This window comes from Schistocerca americana, chromosome 2 (genome assembly GCF_021461395.2).
Source record: "Schistocerca americana isolate TAMUIC-IGC-003095 chromosome 2, iqSchAmer2.1, whole genome shotgun sequence".
Lineage (NCBI taxonomy): Eukaryota > Metazoa > Arthropoda > Insecta > Orthoptera > Acrididae > Schistocerca > Schistocerca americana.
Window position 1 is genome coordinate 1,052,540,002 of NC_060120.1, and position 24,515 is coordinate 1,052,564,516.

The 24,515-nt window shown below is 46.5% G+C and overlaps 1 protein-coding gene across 1 annotated transcript in view; it reads left to right on the forward strand.

Annotated features, from left to right (window-relative positions):
* The window catches only part of LOC124594670 (MFS-type transporter SLC18B1-like), a 321,099-nt gene that overhangs the window by 80,034 nt on the left and 216,550 nt on the right, over nt 1-24,515 (forward strand). Inside the window, exon 2 of the mRNA XM_047133038.1 lies at nt 9,885-9,980. Coding sequence (XP_046988994.1) covers nt 9,885-9,980 — 96 coding nt within the window. The remainder of the gene's footprint in view (nt 1-9,884; nt 9,981-24,515) is intronic.

The window sequence follows — 24,515 nt, forward strand, 5'->3', positions numbered from 1 at the left end:
AAGAGGTGCTAACTCAGTCGCAAATTCAGTATAGAATCTGCCCTTCAGGGCGCTCAGCATTTAGTTGCTGGGTACGGGCTTGGCGACCCCGGGTTCCCTGAGCTGAGGACTGGGAAGCGCCACCAGTCCTCAAGACCGTAAGCTCTGAGTGCGCTTAAATGACCACCGTAAGGTGTGACGGTGGAACTTTGTATGGTATGGAGCCCGGGGATCTTGGCTTAACTGCCTGGGTCGCGAGGATGGTATAAACCTCTATAAAAAAACCTTCAATCTCAAGGTGTGCTGTGTGCCAAGGAGACGCATGGCTGTTTAGGTAGAACAGTTGCTAGTGGGTGACCTCTGTTGTATTAGGCTTGCCCAGGCAGGCGGAGCTCTGTCTGGGTGGACATTCCTTCCCCTAGCTGCTCGTGGGAACACCGTGAAATGAAATACGAATAGTGTGTAAAAACGAGTCTCTAAGAAAGGAAAGTTCAATGCTTTACAGTATGACCCCCAATCATTCCCTTCCCTGTCCACACCAGGGGAGGAACGGCAGTCTAAATTACCTGGTGCGACGTATTCTCCTTGATTTCTGGTTTGCAGCTGAACAGATGGGGATGCATTTCTGACCACAAAGCCTCAGTTTTTTGTGGAAAATTTAGAGGACAAGTTTGGAGAAGTTGAGGACATGTCTAAAATGAGGTCTGGAGCAGTCCTCATACAGACAGCATCCCCAGCACAGTCACGGGCATTGCTTGCTTGTGACAAGCTCGGTGATGTTGCAGTCTCCATTACGTCTCATAAGAGCCTCAATATGGTTCAGGGACTTATTTTTCATCGTGACCTGTTCTTGCAGTCTGACGACGAGCTCCATGCAAATCTGGAACGCCGCGGTGTCCACTGTGTACGACGTGTCTTCAGGGGACCTAAAGATAGTAGAGTCGCCACCGGCTCCTTCATCTTGGCTTTCGGCGGAGACACCCTGTCCGAGAAGGTCAAGGTGATGATATATCGATGTGATGTTAATCCCTTACGTCCCTCCTCCCATTCGCTGCTTTAAGTGCTGGAGGTTTGGGCACATGCCATCGAGATGTGATGCCAACCCTACGTGTCAGGATTGTGGACGTGCCTCCCACCCCAACGTCCCATGTTCGCCGCCCCGTTTGTGTCAACTGCGGGCAGAAACATTCACCTTGCTCATCAGACTGCATGGTTTATCAAAAAGAATGGAAGATTATGGAGTATAAGACCTTGGATAGGCTCACTTACACAGAGGCCAAATGCAAGTACAACCGACTTCACCCTGTGCGCATTTCATCGATGTTTGCTGCAGCAGCTTTGATGTCACCATTCCTGGCGACGAGCCCCCAGGCTCAGCCACTTTTTGCGGGCCCTCCAGCCCGGCCGTCTATTCCTGCCCCCCAGGTAGTTGGGGGAACACCCTCTTCCGTTGCTCCCCTGTTATCAACATCGGGAGTAACAACCATTCCTTCTTCGGGGACTTCAGTCCCCACCTCTGAGCCGGAGAAGTGACCGCCTCCTCTGGCTCCCCTCGCACGGAAGGGATTGCTTGGTACCCTCCCTTCCACGGTTACTGCCCCTCCAGCTGTCAGCCAGTGGCTGAAAAAGCCACCACCTAAGGGCTGTAGGGCTTCCAGGTCTTCCTCAGTCCTTGAGACTGGGTCGGAAAAGCCCACCCAGCCTGATAAACCGAGGGGCAAATGGGGCCCTACCAGAAAGAAGAAAAAGCTAGGAGCTAGATGTTACTCAACCCGCAGCTCCTATGGAAGTTGATCAGGCTATTTTGCAATCGGTGGCGGTGAGCGCTTCTAAGGCGTAACCTATCTCCCCCCCCCCCCCCCTCCCCCCCCCCCCCCCCCCAGGTTCTTTCATGTTTTCACAGTTGGATACCATTACCCTTCAATGGAATTGCTGTGGTTTTTTCCACCACCTTGCTGAGTTGAAACAGCTTTTGTGCCGCAGGAAACCTGGTTTCCTGTTCGGCGGACCTCCTCCCTCTGTGGCTACCGGGGTCACTATAAGAACCGTGTAAAATACGACAGGGTGTCTGGCGGTGTCTGTGTTTATGTTCTTGCCACTGTTCCTAGTGCCCCAGTGCCACTTCACATGGCTCATGAGGCTGTGGCTGTTCGAATCTGGGCAGGAATGGAGCTTACCATCTGTTGCCTCTACCTTCCCCCGGATGAGGTTGTCCCTCTTGCCGACCTAGCTGCCTTGTTCGCCCAGCTCCCCCCCCCCCCCCCCCCATCCCCCCATTCCTCCTTTTGGGGGACTTTAATGCCCACCACCCTTTATGGGGTGGGGCCCAGATCTCAGGCCAGGCTAGGAACGTTGAGGCTTTCTCGGCACAGCAGGACATTTGCCTGCTTAACACTGATGCTCCCACCTACTTTAGCTTGACTCGTGGCACATACTCGGCCATTGACCTCTCTCTTAGTAGCCCAGGTCTTCTTCCATACCTCAGTTGGAGGGTCCACGACGACCTCTGTGGTAGCGACCACTTTCCTATCCTGGTTTTTCTTCTTCAATCCCAACCCCCTGACCAGCTGCCATGATGGTCTCTTCGTGGAGCTGATTGGGCAGCCTACACCTCAGGTACTATGGCCATTGCTCCACTTCCTGGTGACATTGATTTGGCAGTGGACGAGGTCACTATGGCCATTGTTTCGGCTGCCAAGGCAACTGACCCCTGCTCTTCAAGTACCTTAAGGCGTAAGTCAGTCCCTTGGTGGACACCAGAGACTGCAGAAACTATCCGGGACCGCCGTCGAGCCCTGCAACGGCACCGGCGTCATCCTTCCCTAGTGAATTTGGTTGCCTTTAAATGGCTGCGGGCCCGGGCTCGGCGGTTAATCCGGCAGAGCAAACAGGACTGCTGGGAATGATATGTTGCCACCATAGGTTCTCGCACCTCCCCATCTCAGGTGTGGTTGCGGGTTCGGCGCATTTTTGGCTTTCACCCTCATGCGTCTGTCCTTGCCTTTCTCTTCGGGGTACAGTTTGTACTGACCCAATCGCCATTGCCGAACATCTGGCAGAGTACTTCGCTCGTATTTCTGTGACAGCAGGCTACAGTGCAGAATTCCACAACATTAAAGAGCTGGCTGAGCGTACGCAGTTGTCGTTTCACACACACCGTTGGGAACGATACAGTGCCCCATTTAATGACTGGGAGTTCCAAAGTGCCCTTACAGCTTGCCCCGATACCTCTCCAAGTCCAGACCGAATTCACAACCAGTTTCTTCGCCATCTCTCGGTGCACTGTCAGGGTGAATTACTCGCCCTGTTTAACCGCATCTGGATGGAGGGCATTTTCCCAACTCGTTGGCAGGATAGCATTACCATCCCGGTGCTGAAACCCGGTGCAGATCGGCTGGTGGTTGATAGCTATCACCCAATCAGCCTTACCAACGTTATGTGCAAACTCCTGGAATGGATGGTGAGTCGGCGGCTCATGTGGATCCTCGAAGCTTGGGGCATCCTAGCCCAGCAACAGGAAGGTTTCCGCCAGGGCCGCTCAGCGATCGACAATTTAGTCTCCCTAGAGTCGGTTATTCATACAGCTTTTACTCAGCGAGAACATCTAGTTGCTGTTTTCTTTGATCTTCGGAAGGCATACGATACTACCTGGCGCCATCATATCCTTGCTACGCTGCACAAATGGGGCTTACGTGGTCCACTTCTGATTTTTCTACAGAATTTTCTCTCCAATCGCTCCTTTCGGGCTAGAGTTGGCACTTATTTTAGCTCTGCTCATATTCAGGAGAACGGTGTCCCGCAGGGCTCGGTTCTCAGTGTTCCCCTCTTTTTGGTGGCGATTAATGGTCTAGCAGCTGCGGTGGGCTCATCAGTCTGTTCCTCTCTATATGCCGATGACTTTTGTCTTTATTACAGTTCCCCAAGCATCAGTGTCGCTGAATGGCGGCTGCAGGGAGCTATCTGTATGGCACATTTTTGGGCATCCAGCCATGGTTTTCAGCTCTCAGCCTCTAAGACCTGAGTGATGCATTTCTGTCGTCGTCAAATGGTCCACCTCCATCCAGGGCTCTACCTTGCCAATGAACTCCTTCTTATTGAGGAGACATATCGCTTCCTTGGCATGCTGTTTGATGCTCAGCTTACTTGGACACCTCATCTTCGCGAGCTTAAACAACGGTGCTGGCGGCACCTCAACATGCTTCGCTCCCTTAGCCACACTGTTTTGGGGCTGCACGAACAACCCTCCTACAGCTCTATAAGATCTTAGTCCAGTCCTGTCTCGACTATGGGAGCATCGTGTATGACTCAGCAGCATCTTCAACATTGCAGATCCTCGACCTGATTCTCCATTGTGGTGTCAGACTGGCAACAGGTGCCTTCCGCACTAGTCCAGTGACTAGCCTTCTTGTAGACACTGGAATCCCTCCCCTACGATTCTGCCGACAACAGTTGCTTGCGTCATACATCGCCTGCATCCATGCCTCGCCTGACCACCCAAACCGCAGGCTCCTTTTTCCATCTTCTGCACTCCCCTCCCCACGACGGTGGCCTAGGTCAGGTCTCCAGATTGCAGTCCGCGTTCGTTCCCTTCTCTCGTCGCTTGAGTCCTTTCCCCTTCCCCCATCCATCCGGCCCTCTTCTTCTACCCCTCCTTGGTCCCTCCCTCGCTTGCGGCTTTGGTTGGATTTGTCCTGCGACTCCAAGTCCTCTGTTCCACCTGCCAGTCTTCATCAACAATTCCTGGCTCTTCTTGCCTCGTTTCGCGATGCAGGTCTAGTCTACACCAATGGTTCTGTGGTCGATGGATGCACTGGGTTTGCTTTCATCCACGGTGACTACATTGAGCAGCATTCCCTGCCTTGTGGGAGCAGTGTTTTCACTGCGGAGCCGGTTGCTCTTTATTGTGCACTTGCTCACCCTTCTGGGGAGTCATTTGTCATATGCAGTGACTCCCTGAGTGGATTGGGAGCACTCGACCAGTGTTTTTCTTGGGTACCTTTTGGTGCACGGTATTCAAGATGCTGTTTTTGCTCTCGCCAAGTGTGGTCGTTCAGTGACATTTTGTGTGGACCCTGGGGCCACATAGGCATTCCAGGAAACAAATGTGTTGATCGGTTGGCCAAGCAGGCCACCACTTTGCCACTCCTGGCGCTTGGTCTCGTGGAAAGAGACCTCCGGTCAGCCCTTCATTGCAAGGTCCGTGATGTCTGGAGCTCTGAATGGTCTGTCTTGAACACACCAAATAAGTTCCGCATGGTCAAGCCGTCCATGACCGTATGGAACTCATCCTTGAGGGACACACTTAGGGTCTCAGTTGTTCTCTGCCATCTCCGAATTGGACATATGTGATTGACCCACAGCTATCTCCTTCGTCGTGAGAACCCGCCCAAGTGTCGCTGTGATGCAGGGCTGACAGTGGTGCATCTTCTGATGGACTGCCCCCTTTTATTCCCCTTGCGGCAGTCCTTTAAGTTACCAGCTGCACTTCCTTTAATTCTTGGTGACAATGCCTCTATAGCTGACTCAGTTTTACATTTTACCCATGCAGCTGGGTTTTATCACTCGCTCTAGTGTTGGCGCTCTCACATGATTTCTCAGGCTACACCCACTCCAGTGACTTTTAATTGTGACGTGGATACCAAAATAGTGTCTTTTATGGTAACAAGTTGTGTTGATACCTCTATCAACGCTTTCCAGCTGGAGGTTCTTTGTTTATAGTTGAGTGGTTGACCTTTTACCTGATCCATCAACCAATGTAGTCTGTTTTACTCTAGTCAACTATTTGTTCTGCTTCTTTTGAGTGTCCTCTATTTTGTGTTACTGCGGTGTTCATTTTTGCTCTGTACTTTTTGGTGTTCCCTCTCTCTGGATGCAGAGGTTACGCTGTTGCTGTATAGGCCTTTTACAAGTATGTCTGTTTGGAACTGGGGACTGATGACCTCGATGTTTAGCCCCCATCAAACCCCAAAACCAACCAACCAACCAGTGTAGAATCTGACAGGGATTCCATTGGGCCCTGGAGCTTTGTTCAGTTTTAACGATTTCAGTTGCTTCTCAACGCCACTGACATTAATGCTTATGTCATTTAATGATTATAAGGAGTCCACCTCGATTGCAAATGGAACCCAGATGTTGACCTAAGTTTTGGTGTGGCTAACCATGCCTTCTTCGGAACACACTAAAACTGCAAACCGCCTAAAGAGGCATGGTCCAACAGTTAGTAATTTTAGTGTGTTCGAAAGGAGGCATGGTTATCTGACGTGAGCAACCACCTGCAGTTGGCTGCACCCTGTGGTCTTCATCGTATCCAGGAGGACCCTTTCCACATCTGGAATGACTCCACCCTTATGCACATGGAGTGCACATTGGTTTTCTTTCCCTTCTTGTCAGCCAAGTCCCAAAGGTGCTCCATAACACGCCAAATGTTGGAGCTCCCAACTAACAATAACCACACCCTCTGTGGTTGCCTGGATCTTGCACGCTGAGTGGTTTCCTCTGAAACAGGGCAGGCGACAGCATCTGGCTCAGCGAAAGTGTCAGCCACAGACAGCATCTGGAACCTGTTTGTCAGACGAACCAGGGAGGCCTTATGTGCAGCAGCCTGGGAAGTCTTTCATCACCTGCTTTGCCCTGGGGCAACCTCCCACTCTACCACAGGTGAGGGGTCAACCTCAGTGTGAGCAGTAACTGGGTTGGCCACCGGTGAGGACCGATCAGAGGACTCGGACATGCTGGACGTCTGTTGGATCCCCACGGCTGGCCCACAACAGTGGTGCCCATCCACTGCAGCCTCAAGCTGTGTAACCGAAGCCTTCACAGCCTGAAGCTGAGAGCAAAGTTTCACCAACTCGGCTTGCATCCACACACAACAATCGCAGTCCCTGCCCATACTAAAGACCACGGAGAACTAAACTATGCAGATAAATGGACTATTGGCACGTGCTGCGCAACTCTACTGTAGACCCTGATGAACACACAGGAACTTTGTCTTATAATATGCAGATATTCAAAAACTTAACTATCGAAGCATTCAGGTGAAACTAAATAATTTGCCCCTGATTAGGAACTTGTAATATGTGACAAAATCGGTTTACTTTCCAACAAAAATGAAAACACAAGAAATGTGGCTATTAGATATTAAATTTACATGTAGTTGCATCACTGTTAATGGCAGCAGCTGCGGCAGTAAAAGTACTACCTAATGAAATCCATTATGCCGTGCTTCATCATCTGTACCCTGAAGCAAAAGGACAGCTCTTGTCTTGTTTCAGACTGATCTGGTTTCATGGACACTACCCCACAATTTGAAAGGAGGCAATATTAATTAAGTTCTTGAAACCAGGCAAGGACTGTAGTGCTCCTAACAATTACAGGAATGTAGCTCTTACCAATTGTATGGGTAAGTCTCTTGAATGTATGGTCACCTGCCACCTTGTCTGGCTGCTCGAATCCTGAGCTGCTCCCAATGCGGTTTCTACTGGAGATGGCAATTCAAGAGGCCTCCTTACACTGAAAACATTTGGTTTGTGTGTTTTTAGAACTTGAAAAAGTGTATGACACTACTTGGAGGTACAACATCCTTCGCCAATTTCGTGAATCGGGACTATGTGGATGCCTGCAACTTCTTGTCCAATCCTTTCTCGAGAACTGGCAATTTGTTATTGCATTTGTGATGCCTTGTCTGACTATTGTGTTCATGAGAATGAGGTCCCTCAGTGCAGTGTCATCAGAGTCCCATTGTTTGCCATCAGTGTCAATGGCATTTTCTCCACAGTCAGGAGCCCTGTCAAATGCTCTGTGTTTGTGGATGACTTTGCAATTTTCTACTCTTTGTCTGATCTTACAATGACAATGAGACAGCTGAGTTGACAAGTAGGAGGCTGGAAATAGGGGTCCAAGACAACTGGTTTTTGATACTCGCCCGAGGAAGACTGCATGTATAAATTTTAACAATGCTCATCGAAGTTTTAACCAACCAGTGCTCACACTGGGGGACAATATTTTATTTTTTCAAGAAATTGTGCACTTTTTGGGTTTATTATTTGACTCACTATTAACTTGGCTCCCACATCTCAAAGACCTATGCACAAAGGGCTTATAGTCATTGAATATTGTGAAATGCCTTACTGGAAAAACAAGAGGATCTGACAGGTCCTGCCTCCTGCAGTTTTATAGGGCATTTGTTCAATCAAGTTTACCTTATGGCAGCATGGTCTGTGGATCAGCCCGTAATTCCTACCTCAAGATGTTAGACGCTGTCCACCATGAGGGCATTCAGATATCGACTGGAGCCTTTCAGAGCAGCCCAGTTCTGAGCCTGTGTGCAGAGGCTGGTGAACCACTACTCTGGATTCGACTCTGTATACTTTTGGCTCGACAGACATTGAAAATCTCGGCATCACCTCAGTCATTGGCATTTAGTGCAGTGGTCCAACCCACCGCTGAATGGCTGTTCAGAAATTGGCCCCATGTGACCAAGCCATTTGGGATACGTTCTACAGACTGTCTCAATGATCTGGATGTATCAGACATAAAAAAACAGAGCCAGGGATGCAACGCATTGCCGCCTTGGTGTCTTCAGAGGTACAAAGTGATTTTAAACTTGACAAGAAAACTTATTCTCCAGATTATGTACTTTACAACTTTGTTTTTGGCCATTTTAGGTATCTACCACAGCAAGAGAATGTCCTCGGTTGTTTCTGCTGTTTTCCGTGATAGTGGTTTTAAAGTGTGTCTTTCTGAATAATTTGCAAATTATGATGTGGAATTATAAGGCATTCAGATGGCCCTGGAGAGGATTCATGAACATCACCATACAAGTTTTCTTGTCTGTTCCGACTGACTTTCTGCACAGCAACCAGTTCACCAAATGTATCCAGTAGACCAGCTGATTCAGCTTATCCATGACTCCTTACAGCGGCTCCAATATTGTGGCAAAGAGATGATCTTTTGCTGGGTACCTTACCACATTGGGATACAAGGAAATGACATGGCCGACAAAACTGCCAAGGAAGTGTGTCGGGATGGTGCTGTCACTCAATGTCCCATCCTGTTGCATGCCATCATCTCATTTTCTGACATATGCATCAAGCTTTGATGGGAGACTGGTTGCAGATGACAGAAAACAAACTGCGGTTGCTCAAATCAACCACAGAGTCATGGCCGCCTTCATGTCAGCCTCACCACTGGAAGGAGGTTCTACTTACCAGACTGTGCATCAGACGTAGCCCTTTAACACATGGCTTCCTCTTCCGGCAGGAGGATCCAACACCCTGTGAAGTTTGTGTCATGCCATTTTCAGTTCAGCATATTTTGGCAACGTGTATACTATGTATTGATATTAGGGCAGCCCTCAGTCTCAGTGGAGATCTGCCCATCATCCTCACAGATACTGATTTCAGTGTTACAAGAGTCATGAAATTTTGTGAACTGTCAGGCCTCATCCCTAAATTGTTGGGGAAGGGAGGCAGACTTAAATACATTATAACCTGCTTCTCATGTGGGGACGGCCTTCGTGCACACCCATGAGATTGGCATACTGACTTTTTGTCAAGGCACTAATGACTATGATGTTGAGGGCCCCTCACCTCAAATCATCATCATCATCATCATCACCACCACCATCATCATCACCACCATCATCAGCACCATCATCATCATCATCATCATCATCATCATCATCCATATAATGGCTGTTCACTGAGTTTGATAGAGTCATAACAAACAAGAGAATTGCTGGTCCTGCAATATATCATCTCTCTGCAGTCTTGCTCACTGTTTCTGACATTTTCTAACTTAAGGTTTATTTGGGACATTATTTCTGTTTGTTGCATTTTAACAAACTTGAATGTTTTTGAGATTTCAGTTGTCATTGCCAAGTTTATATTTTCTCCTTTGTTTTGCAGGCAGCCCAGAAAGGAATGAGTGACACCATCTCAGGGCTAGTGTTCAGCTTCTATGCCTTAGTAATGTTCATCTCTTCTCCCGTGTTTGGTAAAATTGTGAGTTAATATTGTAGTTAATTTTTTTCATAAAATTCCTAAGTAAAGTGCTCTCTGTGATGTTTAGTTGTGCCAGTGCAATAGTCCAATGGTCCTTGTGTAAATTTATGTGGCATGTAATGGTAATATCAGCAGCAGTAGCAGCAGCAGTAGTTGTCGTTGGTTGATAGATCGACAACATGTGGTAGTATAAAATTAGATTTACTGAATAAATATACTAAGCGTGTTAGACATCTAACTGTGGAGAAACCAGACTACCGTATGGTTCTTAAAGAGAGCAGCTGTTGTTCAATATTTGTAATAGCAAAATTTTGTTTTGGTACAAATTGTTTTATGTTTCTCAAAACAAACTGCCTGCACAAAAAAAAGTGAATCACCAAGAGGATGTGATTGGATGACACGTAAGTTTTACTGTACAGCCGTAAGTCACACTCAGGGTTGACTGGTTTTGCATTTTTATTTAGCAAGAACATGATCAAAAACTCTGGAATTTACAGGAATATACAAAGTATGATGATACGCACACTTACATTGGCATTAAGGAACATATTCCATTTATATTATGGTAATTTACATTTAAAGTACAGTAGTTGGTTGATTACATTGTCAATATATATGGTTTGAATTTCTCAGTATATATCAATTACTACATTATTATCAAACTATGGTAAATTGCTACCATTTGTTATGAAATTTAATTTTCTGCAGAAAGTAGAAATATAACCACTTTTATGAGCTTGTATACAGACATGTTGTTATCGCACTAGAGAAAATTTCATTGTGCTGTAATACCTGTTAAAATAGCTCTTAAAATATCTTTACACATACATCGTTAAAATTATAAATTTAAAAATACAGTTTCTAAAAATATATTTGTTAGGGTAATATGGCAATAGATATTGCTACTCACCTTATAGCAGAGTTGTGACAAAATAAAATACCTACAGCCGTCCTTATGATTGTATTTTATTTTGTTGCAACCAGTTTCAGTGCTTGAATGCGTCATCTTCAGGCTGCTGTTGATGCGGTACGCGTTGATTTGATCCCTGTATATATCACATCAGTTGCCTGCATTACTCAGTTGGAAGTTGATGGTTGGAGTGCTGACACATCATCTGCGAATCCAGTAATGCTGGCAACTGATGTGATATATACAGGGATCACATCAGCCTGTACCGCATCAACAACAGCTGGAAGGTAACACATGGAAGCATTGAAATTGGTTACAACAAAATAAAATAAAATCATAAGGATGGCTGTAGGTGGTTTTTTTTTGTCACAATAGGAAACGGCCATTGTCCCAGAGACCTCCTGCCAAAAGAATGGACATACAAAAAATATAGCAGAGATTCTGAGTTGCAGATAGGCAGAACAAAAAGACAGCCAGAAAGCAAGCTTTTGGCCAACAAGGCCTTCATCAGAAATGGACAACATGCAAACACAACTCACACACATGTGACCACAGTCTCTGGCTGCTGAGAACAATCCATCCTGGATTTTTCTCGGGAATACGGTAGGTAGATGACACGTCTTGGCTGATTATCTACAGCACTTTCACAAGTAACTGAAAGACTCCATGTAAATGAAATTCTTTTTGTTCATTTAACAAATTTTGATGGTTTTCTTGTTTTCTATGAAAATTTCTAATTCTTCTACAATGTTAAGCAAAGGATGTTTATCTGTGGTGTGGATGATTTTCATAGATGAAATCTAAATTGAACTGAGCACGTAACTGCATTGTGCAAGAAGGCATCTGTATCTCTCCATGCCCTACAAAAATATAAAAAGCCCTTCCATCTTGACATAAAAAAGAAACTTGTACAAACACTTACACTCCAATTATTGATTACAGCAATGTTATCCTGCATGGCCTTTCTCAGAAAATGTCACAGCACTTGGAACTGATTATGACTGCCTCTGTTTGTTATATCTGTGATGTTTGGCTTTTTGATCATATTTCACCATCATATGCACAATTATCCTGGCTGCATGTAGACAAGTGCAGAGAATTCCATACCCTCTATCTTGTCTATGGCCTTATCAATAAACACTTTCTCTCACATCTCTCCTCGGCATTGATGCTCTTGTCTAACAACGTGGTGGAAAAACCCACTCCTATTAGAGCAAAATCCTTTCTGTCCCACTGAATTGTTCTGCCAACTTCTCAAAGTCCTTCTCAGTAGCGGGAACCTGACTCTGGAATAATCACCCATATTATGTTAGAGAACTAAGTAATATGTCCAGCTTCAGATGGCAGTTAATGACACATCTATTAAAGCAACAATAATGATTACCATTGTCCCTGTATGCACACATTACCCTCATACATTCCTCATTCGTACCTGATCTGCATTCTCAGCTGATGCAATCTCCTTAAATTTCCTTTTCTCAGTATTCACAATGTCTGAATACACCTATTTTGTACACCTATAAATTCTTCTTACATCTGCCACTATCATGATTATTGTCAGTGTAATTATTAATCATCATCATCATCATCAGCAGCAGCAGCAGCAGCAGCAGCAGCAGCACCATTAGTGGCATCAGCTGCAGCAGTAAAAGTACTACCAGTATTAACTTTATTAGATCATAGGCAGAACAATTTACTCACACTGCCATTTCAGACACTCAAATCATTTTAATACTATCTATCAAAGATGTAATAATTTTAATATGAAACTGTGATAAAAAAAACCGTGCTGTAGGCATGAAACTCAAGACCGATATAACAGGGAGCCTGATGATCCTAATCAGATCAGGTTAAACAAATAAATACGTACAAAAAAAATTAATTTACATAGATTCTTCCAGTTTCCTGGAGAAGTGTTGAAGATAGGCAGCCAAGGCATAATCTCAACTAACTGCCGCATTACCCTAACAGAAATATTTTAACAAAACTGTATTTTTAAATGAATTATTTAGGAACAAAAGTGATGTCTCACCAAAAGGCAGAAGCTGTGTGTCGTTGATAACCACAGAAACAAAATGTATGAAGCTTAGCTAGCTTTTGGAATGCACTTTCTTTTTCTATCTGTAGAAAAAACATGCACACACACACACACACACACTCACTCACATGCACACGTCTGGCTCCCTACATTGTGTTCAGTCAGTGGTGCCAGCTCTTTACTGGCCCATGGTGAGTGTACTGGAATGAGGTGAGGGTGTGGGGTGAGCAATTGAGAGGCAGGAGGCAGGGAAAGGGTTGGGAGGAAATGTCGGGCGGCTCGTGGGGGAGTGGGAAACTGTCTGTGGGTTAGCTATGGGTGCAGGTAGAGGGGATGGGTGGCAGACAACTAGGCACGCAATTTCATAGACAGGGCATGAGATGGCAGCACACAGCTAGCTGATGTGGGGGACAAATTGGGCATGGTAAGGTGTACACACACACACACACACACACACACACACACACACACACACACACACACACACAGTAGGAAAAACATGCACACAAACACTCATTCACATGCACACGTCTGGCTCCCTACATTGTGTTCAGTCAGTGGTGCCAGTTCTTTACTGGCCCACGGTGAGTGTACTGGAATGAGGTGAGGGTGTGGGGTGAGCAATTGAGAGGCAGGAGGCAGGGAAAGGGTTAGGGGGAAATGTCCGGCAGCTCGTGGGGGAGTGGGAAACTGTCTGTGGGTTAGCTATGGGTGCAGGTAGAGGGGATGGGTGGCAGACAACTAGGCACACAATTTCATAGACAGTGCATGAGATGGCAGCACACAGCTAGCTGATGTGGGGGACAAATTGGGCATGGTAAGGTGTACACACACACACACACACACACACACACACACACACAGTAGGAAAAACATGCACACAAACACTCATTCACATGCACACGTCTGGCTCCCTACATTGTGTTCAGTCAGTGGTGCCAGTTCTTTACTGGCCCACGGTGAGTGTACTGGAATGAGGTGAGGGTGTGGGGTGAGCAATTGAGAGGCAGGAGGCAGGGAAAGGGTTAGGGGGAAATGTCCGGCAGCTCGTGGGGGAGTGGGAAACTGTCTGTGGGTTAGCTATGGGTGCAGGTAGAGGGGATGGGTGGCAGACAACTAGGCACACAATTTCATAGACAGTGCATGAGATGGCAGCACACAGCTAGCTGATGTGGGGGACAAATTGGGCAGGGTATGGTGTACACACACACACACACACACACACACACACACACAAACACACTCACCTAGTTGAAGCTGGTTGGTTGTCATACCAATGTAAAATGCTTTGCAGTGGTTGCAGCAGAACTGGTTTATAACAAGGCTGCTTTCACAGGTGGTCTGGCCTCCGATGAGGTGATGGGACTGGAGTAGGTGGTGCTGGGTGTGTGTATTGGGCAGGACTTACATCTGGATCTTCCATAGGGTATGGTCCCTGTGGCAGGGAATTGGGGGTGAGAGGGGCATAGGGGTGGGATAGGAAGTTGTGGAGGCTGAGTAAGCAGCAGAAGACGACCTTTGGAGTGGTTGGAAGTGTCTTAGGTGTTATGTCCCTCATTTCAGGGCATGACGATAGATAATCAAAAACAAAGTATATACTTAAGTTGTTCCTGTCGGGGTGTTATTGGTTTACAGGGGGAGGGGGGGGGGGGTGCTTCTTTGTGGTTGGTGCTTGGGATAGATGCGAGGATCAGGTGTGTGAGAGGATATGGCACAGGAAATCTGTTTATGAATTAGATATGAAGGGTACTGCCTGTCTGCGAAGGCCTGTTTGAGGCATTTGGTTTACTGGGCAAGAGAGTTTTCATCACCGCAGTAGCCACACTGTATGGCAGGGATTTTTTTGGTGTAAAAGAGGTGACAGTTATCAAAGTGCAGGTACTGTTTGTGATTAGTGAGTCTGATGTGGACCGAAGCATGGATGGAGCCATCTTAGAGCAGGAGATCGACACCTAGAGAGGTGACATGATGGGTGATGGAGGTCAGTCGAGGTGAAGTGGATGAGAGGGAAGGTGTTGAGGTTGTGGAGGAATGAGAATAAGGAGTCCTGGCCATGGATCCAGATTGTAAAGATATCATCAACAAACCTGAACCAGACCAAGTTTTTTTGTTTTGGGAAGTTAGGAATGTTTCCTCACAAAGGCCTTTGCAGACAGGCAATATCCTGCAGACCTGATTCATAAACAGATTTCCCATGCAATATCATCACACACACTTGATCCTCACATCCATCCCAAGAACTAATCACAAACCCACCAGGGAGCTCACGGTTCTTTTGTGAGTATGTGCGTGGCGAGCATGGGGCCCCGAGCTATTGCAGCCTTCCTTCTTTCCAGGGCTGCATTTCCTTGCCCTTCCCCTCCTTTCCTCTCCTTGCTCCTTCGCCTTCGCCCTCTCCTCTCCCTCTCTTGGTGTCCTTTCTTATTTTGGCCCCGCTATCCTCCTGGTTATATTGATTTTGCAATTTAGTTTTGTTGCACAATCACCTCATCCTTTTGGCATTCCCTGGTCCCCCTCTGGGGTTTGACCTCCATTACTAAATTTCTATTCCATAGTGTGAGCCATTTGGGGAAGAGCACCTTACCTAGTGTCTCGGGCGTGTGCCCTCCTCGTTCCTTCCACCTTTTCCTTTATGTCATTGTCTGATGCTAGGGTACATAGCCAGCAAGGTAGCCAGCCCGTGTGGTGGGGTCGCTATGTACCCTTTGGCTGAGCTCCCTGAAAACACAGGGATCACACTTCTGATACCTGAGCTATGACTTCCTCATGTCAGCCTAGGAGTGGTTGCTTGTCATCCTGGAGCATCGGAACTCCCGGCAATGGCCGCTGTGCCAGACGACCCTTGCTGTGACTGGGTGGCGCCCGTGAGGAGAGCCCCTGATCGGAGTGGGTGGTATCAGGGCGGACGCTATGCAAATGAAATGCATACCGGTCCAGAACTCTGGCTGTTCTTCTGCGGCTGTCTCTCTGCGTGGAACTGATTCTTTTAGTGCTGCTTCTCCTGCCCCTTCGGCCTTCCCTTCCATGGCTACCCCCTGGGAGGAGGTTGGTTGGTTGGTTGGTTTGGGGAAGGAGACCAGACAGCGTGGTCATCGGTCTCATCGGATTAGGGAAGGATGGGGAAGGAAGTCGGTCGTGCCCTTTCAGAGGAACCATTCCGGCATTTGCCTGGAGTGATTTAGGGAAATCATGGAAAACCTAAATCAGGATGGCCGGACGTGGGATTGAACCGTCGTCCTTCCGAATGCGAGTCCAGTGTGTAACCACTGCGCCACTTCGCTCGGTCCTGGGAGGAGGGTCAGGCCCATCGGTGAGGGGTGAAACCTTTTCCCTGGTATCTGGTTTGCACTAGGACTGCTGGGGATACTTTCAACAATACCAAACCTTTATTCTTTGTGGAACACAATGAAGACAAGTTTGGCGAAGTGGACTCCCTGAGCAAGATGCGGTCGGGTTCGTTGTTGATCAAAACTGCTTCGGCTGCCCATTCTGTGGCCCTTCACGCCTGTAACCATCTTGGCACAATTCCTGTGTCCATTACCCCCCACCAGTCTCTAAATATGGTTCAAGGTGTGATTTTTCACAGGGACCTCATCCTTCAAACTGATGAGGAACTTCGGGACAATCTCGGACGGCAGGCTGTTCACTTTGTTTGCCATGTTCAGAAGGGTCCAAAGGACAATCGCATTGATATTGGTGCCTTTATCCTGGCCTTTGAAGGAGATACCCTCCCTGAGAAAGTAAAGATTATGGTTTATCAATGTGACATGAAGCCGTACATCCCACCTCCTATGAGGTGTTTTAAGTGCTTGCGTTTTGGACATGTCTTCCCGCTGTTCTCAGGCCCCTCTCTGTGGTGACTGTGGACGTCCACTCCATGAGGGGAGTCCCTGTGTTCCCCCTCCTGTGTGTGTTAATTGTCATGGCAATCATTTTCCATGTTCACCAGATTGCCGAGTGTATAAGAAGGAAAAGAAGATACACCTGCTGCCTTAACTGCCCTTCTTCAGCAACTTCCTCCTCCCTTCCTCCTTCTCGGGGATTTTAATGCTCATCATCCCTTGTGGGGCAGTGCCTTTGCATCTAGACGAGGTCTTCTCATAGACCAGTTTATTGCAGACCACGACTTGTGCCTTCTTAATGATGGCTCCCCTACTTATTTCAGTGCCGGTCATGGTACCTTTTCTGCCATTGAGCTTTCTCTTTCTTCTCCCTCCCTCCTCCCTTAATTACACTGGTTGCCACACGCCAACCTTTGTGATAGTGACCACTTCCCATTTATTCTCTCGCTCCCTTCCTGCTCCCCGATGGACAAGTTACCTCGTTGGTCTTTCCATCGTGCCGATTGGCCTGTATAAACTGCGCAGGTTGTGTATTCTCCCTCTTTGTCGGGTTGAATTGATGACGTCATATGTGACCTGTCTCACATGATTGTTCGTCCTGCTAGCCTTGCTGTACTACACTCATCTGGACCATTTCGCCACCGGCAAGTCCCGTGGTGGAGTACAGCCATTGCCATTGCCATCTGTGATCGCAGTTGAGCTTTGCAACACCTTAAGAGGCACCCATCCATTGCCAACTTTATTACCTTTAAACACCTTCACGCTAAAGCCCGTTATTTAATCAAACAGAGCAAAAAGATATGTTGGTAACGTTTTGTTTCTTCCTTCAGTACTACTGTCGCTATGTCATGGGTATGGGCTACACTTTGCTCTCTCCAAGGTCGCCATCGGCAGTCCACCCTCCCAGGCCTTCACCTCCCAGATGGCCTTTGTATGGACCCGTTGATTCACGCGGAACATCTTGCGACCCATTTTGCAACGGCATCAGCATCAGCCTACTATCCGGCTGCTTTCCTTCACCAGAAACAGCGGGCCGAAGCTTCTGCCTTATGTTTTACCCCTTGTCAGTCAGAATCTTACAACAAACCTTTTACTGAATGGGAATTTCTTTCTGCACTTTCTTCTTCTCATGATACGGGCCCTGGCCAAGACTCCATTCATAACCAACTGCTTCAACACTCAGTGCTCCACAACGGCAACATCTTCTCTGGGTGTTTAACTGTATTTGGCTCCAGGGTGACTTCCCTTCTCAGTGGAGAGATAGCATCGTGGTTCCTGTCCTTAAGCCTGGTAAGAACCCCCTATTTGTTGAAAGCTATCAGCCAATTAATGTGACAAATGTTGTTTGCAAGTTACTTGAACGGATGGTAGCTCGTCGGCTCAATTGGGTCCTCGAATCTCGGAATCTATTGTCCCCTTACAAATGTGGCTTCCGAGAGGGACGGTCTCCGATTGATCATTTACTACGCTTGGAATCTGCAGTTCAGCAGGCTTTTTCCCAATGCCGCCATTTGGTTGCAGTGTTCTTCGATCTTCACAAGGCCTATGACACGGCTTGGCGCCATCACATCTTACTTATGCTTCATCAGTGGGGTCTTCGTGGCCCACTCCTGATATTTATGCGCCAGTTCCTGTTCCATCGGTTGTTCAAGGTTCGGGTTGGTACTGTTTTTAGTTCTACATGGATCCAGGAGACTGGCATCCCATAGGGTTTTCTATTGAGTGTACTTTTTCTCCTCATTGCTATTGATGAACTTGTGGCCTCTGTCAGTCCTTTGGTTGCCCCTGCTCTGTATGTGGATGATTTCTGCATTTGGTTTAGTTCCTCTTTGATGGCCTCTGCAGAGCAGCAGCTCCAGGGAGCTATACGGCGTGCCTCTGCATGGACCTTCTCACACGGGTTCCCATTCTCTCCTTTAAAATTGCGGGTGGTCCACTTCTGTTGCCATACTACGATCCACCCTGATCCGGAGCTCTATCTCGATGCACAATGATTGCCTGTGGTCCCACAGTTTCGTTTCCTGGGTCTTCTTTTTGACAACAAGCTCACTTGGCTGCCTCATATCAGACTTTTGAAGGTAGGATGTTTCCGTAAACTCAATGTTCTCCGCTTCCTTGCCCACACCTCTTGGGGTGCGGTTCACTCCATCCTTCTCCGCCTTTATTGTGCTTTAGTTCTGTCTCACTTGGACAATGGTTGTCAAGTTTATGGCTCGGCTGCTCCTTCCACACTGCACGTGCTGGATCCAGTCCGCCATTGTGGTATCTGTTTGGCCACTGGTGCCTTCCCTACTAGCCCTGTTGATAGTCTCCTGGTTGCCTGGTTGAAGTTGGGATTACCCCCCCCCCCCCCCCCGCCCTCCGCCCGCCCCCCCCCCCCCTTTCTGTTTGGCAGTCCGGGCTTCTGGAGTCATATGCAATCGCTATCCATTCCTCTCCCACTCTTCCTTCCTAGACTATCCTGTTCACAGACCATGGACGTCGCCCACCTGATTCCCGCCCTCAGGCGGGTTTACCGGTTGGGTTCCGCCTTGCATCTCTTCGCCGTGATTTTCAACTTCCTTCTTTGTCCTGTCTCCCACAATCCCTCCACAACACCCCTTCTTGGTTAGTTTCTCGGCCCCAAATTTGGACGGATCTCTGCCAAGGTCCGAAACATTCCATCCCGCCCCCCCTCCCCCCCCCCCCCTGCGATGGTGTTCCTTTTTCCTCTGAATTTTATGGGAGTTTCGAGATGCTGTTGTTTTTTGCACTGATGGCTCTAAATCTGCTGATTGTGTGAGATATGCCTTCACGTCCTCTGTTGGCATGCAAAATCATCTGCTGCCACCTACATGTGGGGTGTTTACTGCAGAATTGATGGCAATTTTCCAGGCCCTTACCTTTATTAAACAGTCCCAACACAAGCACGTTTTGTTATGTACGGACTCAATGAGTGGCCTTCTGGCTATTGACTGGTGTTTTTCACGCCATCCCTTGGTCTCGGCCATCCATGACGATCTCGCTGATCTTCACCGTGCTGCTTGTTCTGTTGACTTCCTTTGGTTCCCTGGCCATGTGGGTATCCCAGGTAATGAGCTTGCTGATCGTTTGTCTGGGGGAGCAGTCACTTACCCTCCATTCTCTGTAAACCCTCCTGCAGCGAATTTACGGCTTCACATCAAATCCCACTTTGCACAATCATGGGCCAACTCTTGGGAGGCCACCTCCGTGTCTAATAAATTTTGTGCAGTTAAGGTGACACCAGGCCCGTGGTGTTCTTCCTTTCACCTCTCTCAAAAGGACTCGACCACACTCATCTCCGCATCGGCCATACCAGGCTGACCCATGGTTTTCTTTTGCATAATGAGCCACCCCCACTTTGTGGTTGTGGAGCCTTCCAGTCAGTAACCCACATTTTGGCGGAATGCCCCCTTCTTTTGGCTCTTCGTACTAAGTACAGACTTCCCCACACTTTACCTTTAATGTTGGCTGACGATTCCCATATAGTCGAACTGGTTCTCAGTTTCCTCTGGGAAAGTGATTTTTATTCTCAGTTTTAAGGTTTTTAATCTCACTCTGGTGTGGGGGCAGGGCGGTGAGTGTTCAGGTACCTCCCACTGTAAGCTGTGTTTGGAGATTCCTGACTCCCCTCCTTGGCCAAGATCCTCTTTTCTTCCCCTTTTACTCTGTTTTTATCATTTTTTAGAATTGGTTTGTCTCCTTTTCCCATATGCACTTCTACATTCTAGTGGTTGAATGCTTTTAAGTTGCAGGTGGTCTTGCCCCTACTGCTTCAGAGGTGGGATATTTCCTGCCTCTAGTATAAGCCTTGGGATCGCTCTCTTGCTGACTTACCTCATTTTGTTTTTACCATTGACGACACGACTGCACTTTTACATTTTTTTAGCCTTTTCCCTTTTATCGTTCTGACTTTTCTGAGATGTCAAACTATCTGAATAGACCACATTTGAAACAAGGGACTTATGACCTTGCTGTTTGGTCCCTTCAACCCCAACCAACCAACCAATCACAAAGAAGCACCCCCTTGTCATCCAATACTTCCCCGGACTGGAACAAGTGAATCATGTCTTCACCTCCATAACATTCTAGTCCATTCCTATGCCACTCCCACCCCCAGTCCCCTGTATAATGCCTCTTCTTCTTGATGATTTGGTTTGATTTGTGCTTGGCCTTGGCTAAAACTCGGTGACAGTCGGTAGAGTGTTGAGATTGTTATCAAGTTACGAAGACGACGCTACACAAAATAACAGTGTTGAACCGAAATGTCAACGTGCGTGAGATATTTACTTCACCAAGAATCGTAATTAATTGTTTGTAATCGATGTTTAACTGATTAATGATGAAATATTATTGATAAAACCAATGCAGTCACATCCACAACAAATTCTCTACAAGCTGGTCATAATTTCAAGTATCCAAGAAATCGTAACAGTGGTCTTGTTATTTGAGTCGAAGATTCTACACAAGCGCCGAGCGCTACAGTCAAATATTATCGCTGCGCATAATTGTTACTCGGGAGTTTCATGTCAATAATTTGATAGAATTTTAAATCACAAATGCACGACTTGGCATGAGAGGGTGTTTTATGCACCAATATCAGTCACTTCCTAACCGAGCCTTGAGAAGAAAACTTTCCCAGGTGTTGGGGGGATTTAAATTATATGCTTTGGATCTATCAATGAAGTTCCATAAACCACTGGCTGTTATGAGTGAAAATTGTCTATCAGTGTTTGTTGCCTAAATCACTGTCTAAGTAATGTTTAGTTCAATTATCTAGTTAAAAGTTCACTTTATTCTAGTAGGTAAGTCCTCCGTTCGAATTCTAATGCCGTGATATATGAAGTCAGAAGATCGTATTACTGCATCATAATAGATCGCAATTATTCAGTCTCAAAAACAATCTAAGCGCGCCTACATGTATGAGCGTACGAGCATTCAAATATATGACCTGCTTTGGCTAACTCTCGTAACGTAGTGACAATGCATTGAATTATACTTAGTCATTACTCATGATCCCCAAAGAGTACTCACATGGAGTATTCTTTGGGATCGTTGGTTCTACTTTGCAAATGTTAATTTATGCTAATTTTGCAATTTATTATGATTTTGATTTTAATTTTACTGAAATTTAATCTTTCTTTCGTAGATTGCTAAATTGTCAAGTCTTAGATTCCTGATTTAATTACTTGTTATTGTTCTAATAATAGTGATAAATGGAACTTCGTTCACTTATTCAGTTTTCTGGGAATTTGGGACTTGGAGGGAAATCTTTGGCGTATTGGGAGCTAATTTTTGATTTTTATTTCTCGTTCGAGGAAGTGGCATTACACCTGCCACGGGTATCGTGCCCCTTTGGAAGACCCAGATGCAAGTCCTACCCAATCCACCCACCCAGCACCACCTACTCCAGTCCTGTCACCGGTTTATCTTCCCCCTTCAGAGGCCAGGCCACCTATGAAAGCAGCCATGTTATATACCACCACTGCTGCAACTACTGCACAGCATTTTACATTGGTATGGCAACCAACCAGCTTCAACTAGAATGAATGGCCACTGCTGAACTGTTTGCAAAGAACAAGGTGGGCTGCCAGATGGCACAACATGCAGCAGAGCACAACATGCAAGATTTCAGTGGCTGCTTCATAACCTGTGCCATCTGGATCCTTCCCTACCGCCACCAGATTTTTTAAGCTGTGCAAATGGAAGTTATCCTTAGTGCACATCCTTCACTCCTGTACCTTCCTGGCCTAAACCAAAAGTAATTCGTTGCCCCCCCCCCTCCCCTCCCCTCCCCTCCCCTCCCCTCCCCTCCAACCCCCCCCTCCCCCCCTCCCCCCGGGACATGTCCAGTATTTTGTGTGTGTTTTTTTTTCACACACAACAGTCCAAGCTTCAGAAACCCCAAACAATTTGTGTCGCCACATCAGATACTTGCATGCTGTTATCTCATGCCCTAGTCAATGAAATCGCCTGCCCAGCCGTCTGCCACCTGCATCCCTAGCTAGCCCACAGAGGTTAAGCTGTGCAAATGGAAGTTATCCTTAGTGCACATCCTTCACTCCTGTACCTTCCTGGCCTAAACCAAAAGTAATTTGTCAGGTGCAAAACTGTTCTTTGCAAATTTCTTGTTTGTGTTTGAGACCCTACTTTCAAACAAGATTTGTTTCGTAAGAGTGCTCAGATGCAAATGTCTTGGCCATGTCTAGAGGATCATTCTTCATCTCTTGTTATTATGCTATCTTTCCAGAAAGATGCTTTTCTATTCTGCTAGATGTTTCATTTGTATTTATTACATATGAACTATATGTTACAAAACACTGATTTTCAACCACTTTAGAAACATTTCTGTTTTTTGGAACTTGCATTCATCTTTTAGAATGTAACATTCCACTTTTAATGCTTTGGGCCTGTAAATAAAACACACATTTAGAAAAAAGAAACAATGCAGATTTATTTTCGGGTGAAGATTACTTAATAAGGGCTGCTGGGGGAACAAAAGAAGGTACCTCCAGTGGCCCTGGAGCAGAAGGGAAGTGAAAAGGTAAAGTTTGATTTACAAAGCCTTTGATCACCTGCTCTGATTTTCAACTGAAAACAGAAGGGAGCTCTGTTCAGTGGGTGCTGCTCCGAAAGCCCTCTGTCTCATAAGCCAAGTGACACTGTGTCACGATTTGATTGGTAGGATAACTTTGCTGATGGAAATTTGGTTTACGTTGAATTAAACTCCTCAGTTGTTGTCACTTTGCCGCACAGAGCGGCTGTGCCATGTCACGGACTGTGAGGCCCTTCCCGCTGGAGATTAGAGTCCTCCCTCTGGCGTAGGGGTGTGTGTTGTTTTGAGCATAAGCTAGTTTACATTAGTTTAAGTAGTGTGTAAGTGTAGGGACTGGTGACCTCAGCAGTTTGGTCCCTTAGGAATTCACACATTTTGTTGTCACTTCAATGAAAAGGCAACAAATAGGCATCTTGGATGTCTTCTCCTCTCTCCCTGAAACAATTCAACACAGATGAATTTGGTAACATCAGTGGGACCTTAACATTCAACAAATCAAGTACTGAAACAAAAGTACAACAGTTATTATAGTCATTTTAAAATTAATAATGGAAGTGATTGATTGATTTCTAGCAATGGTGGAGGAAGAAACAGGTCTTGCGTGATCTGTTATAGAATAGGGGCATTGTCAGGATTCAGTCTGTCTTTCAGAGTGATGGGGGCCTACACTGTCAAACTTCGTTACAGTGACTATGTAACCACCAACTGGTCAATAAGACAACAGTTTGTTTTAACTGTAATCAAGGAGAACAGAAACCTTGCAAGTAAAATCTATTTTTAATTTGTTAGCACCACCAATTATGTCCTAAGTTGTATCGTAGCTGTAGTTTAGTGATTAAAGAAAAGTTGTGAAACTTAATATATATTAATAAAAAACAAAGATACTGTGACTTACCAAACCAGAAAGCACTGGTAGATAGACACAATAAAAAACACACAAATTTCAAGCTTTCGCAACACAAGGTTGCTTCATCAGGAAAGAGGGAAGGAGAGGGAAAGACGAAAGGATGTGGGTTTTAAGGGAGAGGGTAAGGAGTCATTCCAATCCTGTGAGCGGAAAGACTTACCTTAGGGGGAAAAAAGGATAGGTATACACTTGCGCGCGCACGCAAGTGTATACATATTTACATATGTCTGCCTGTGTCTGTATATGTGTGGATGGATGTGTGTGTGTGTGTGTGTGTGTGTG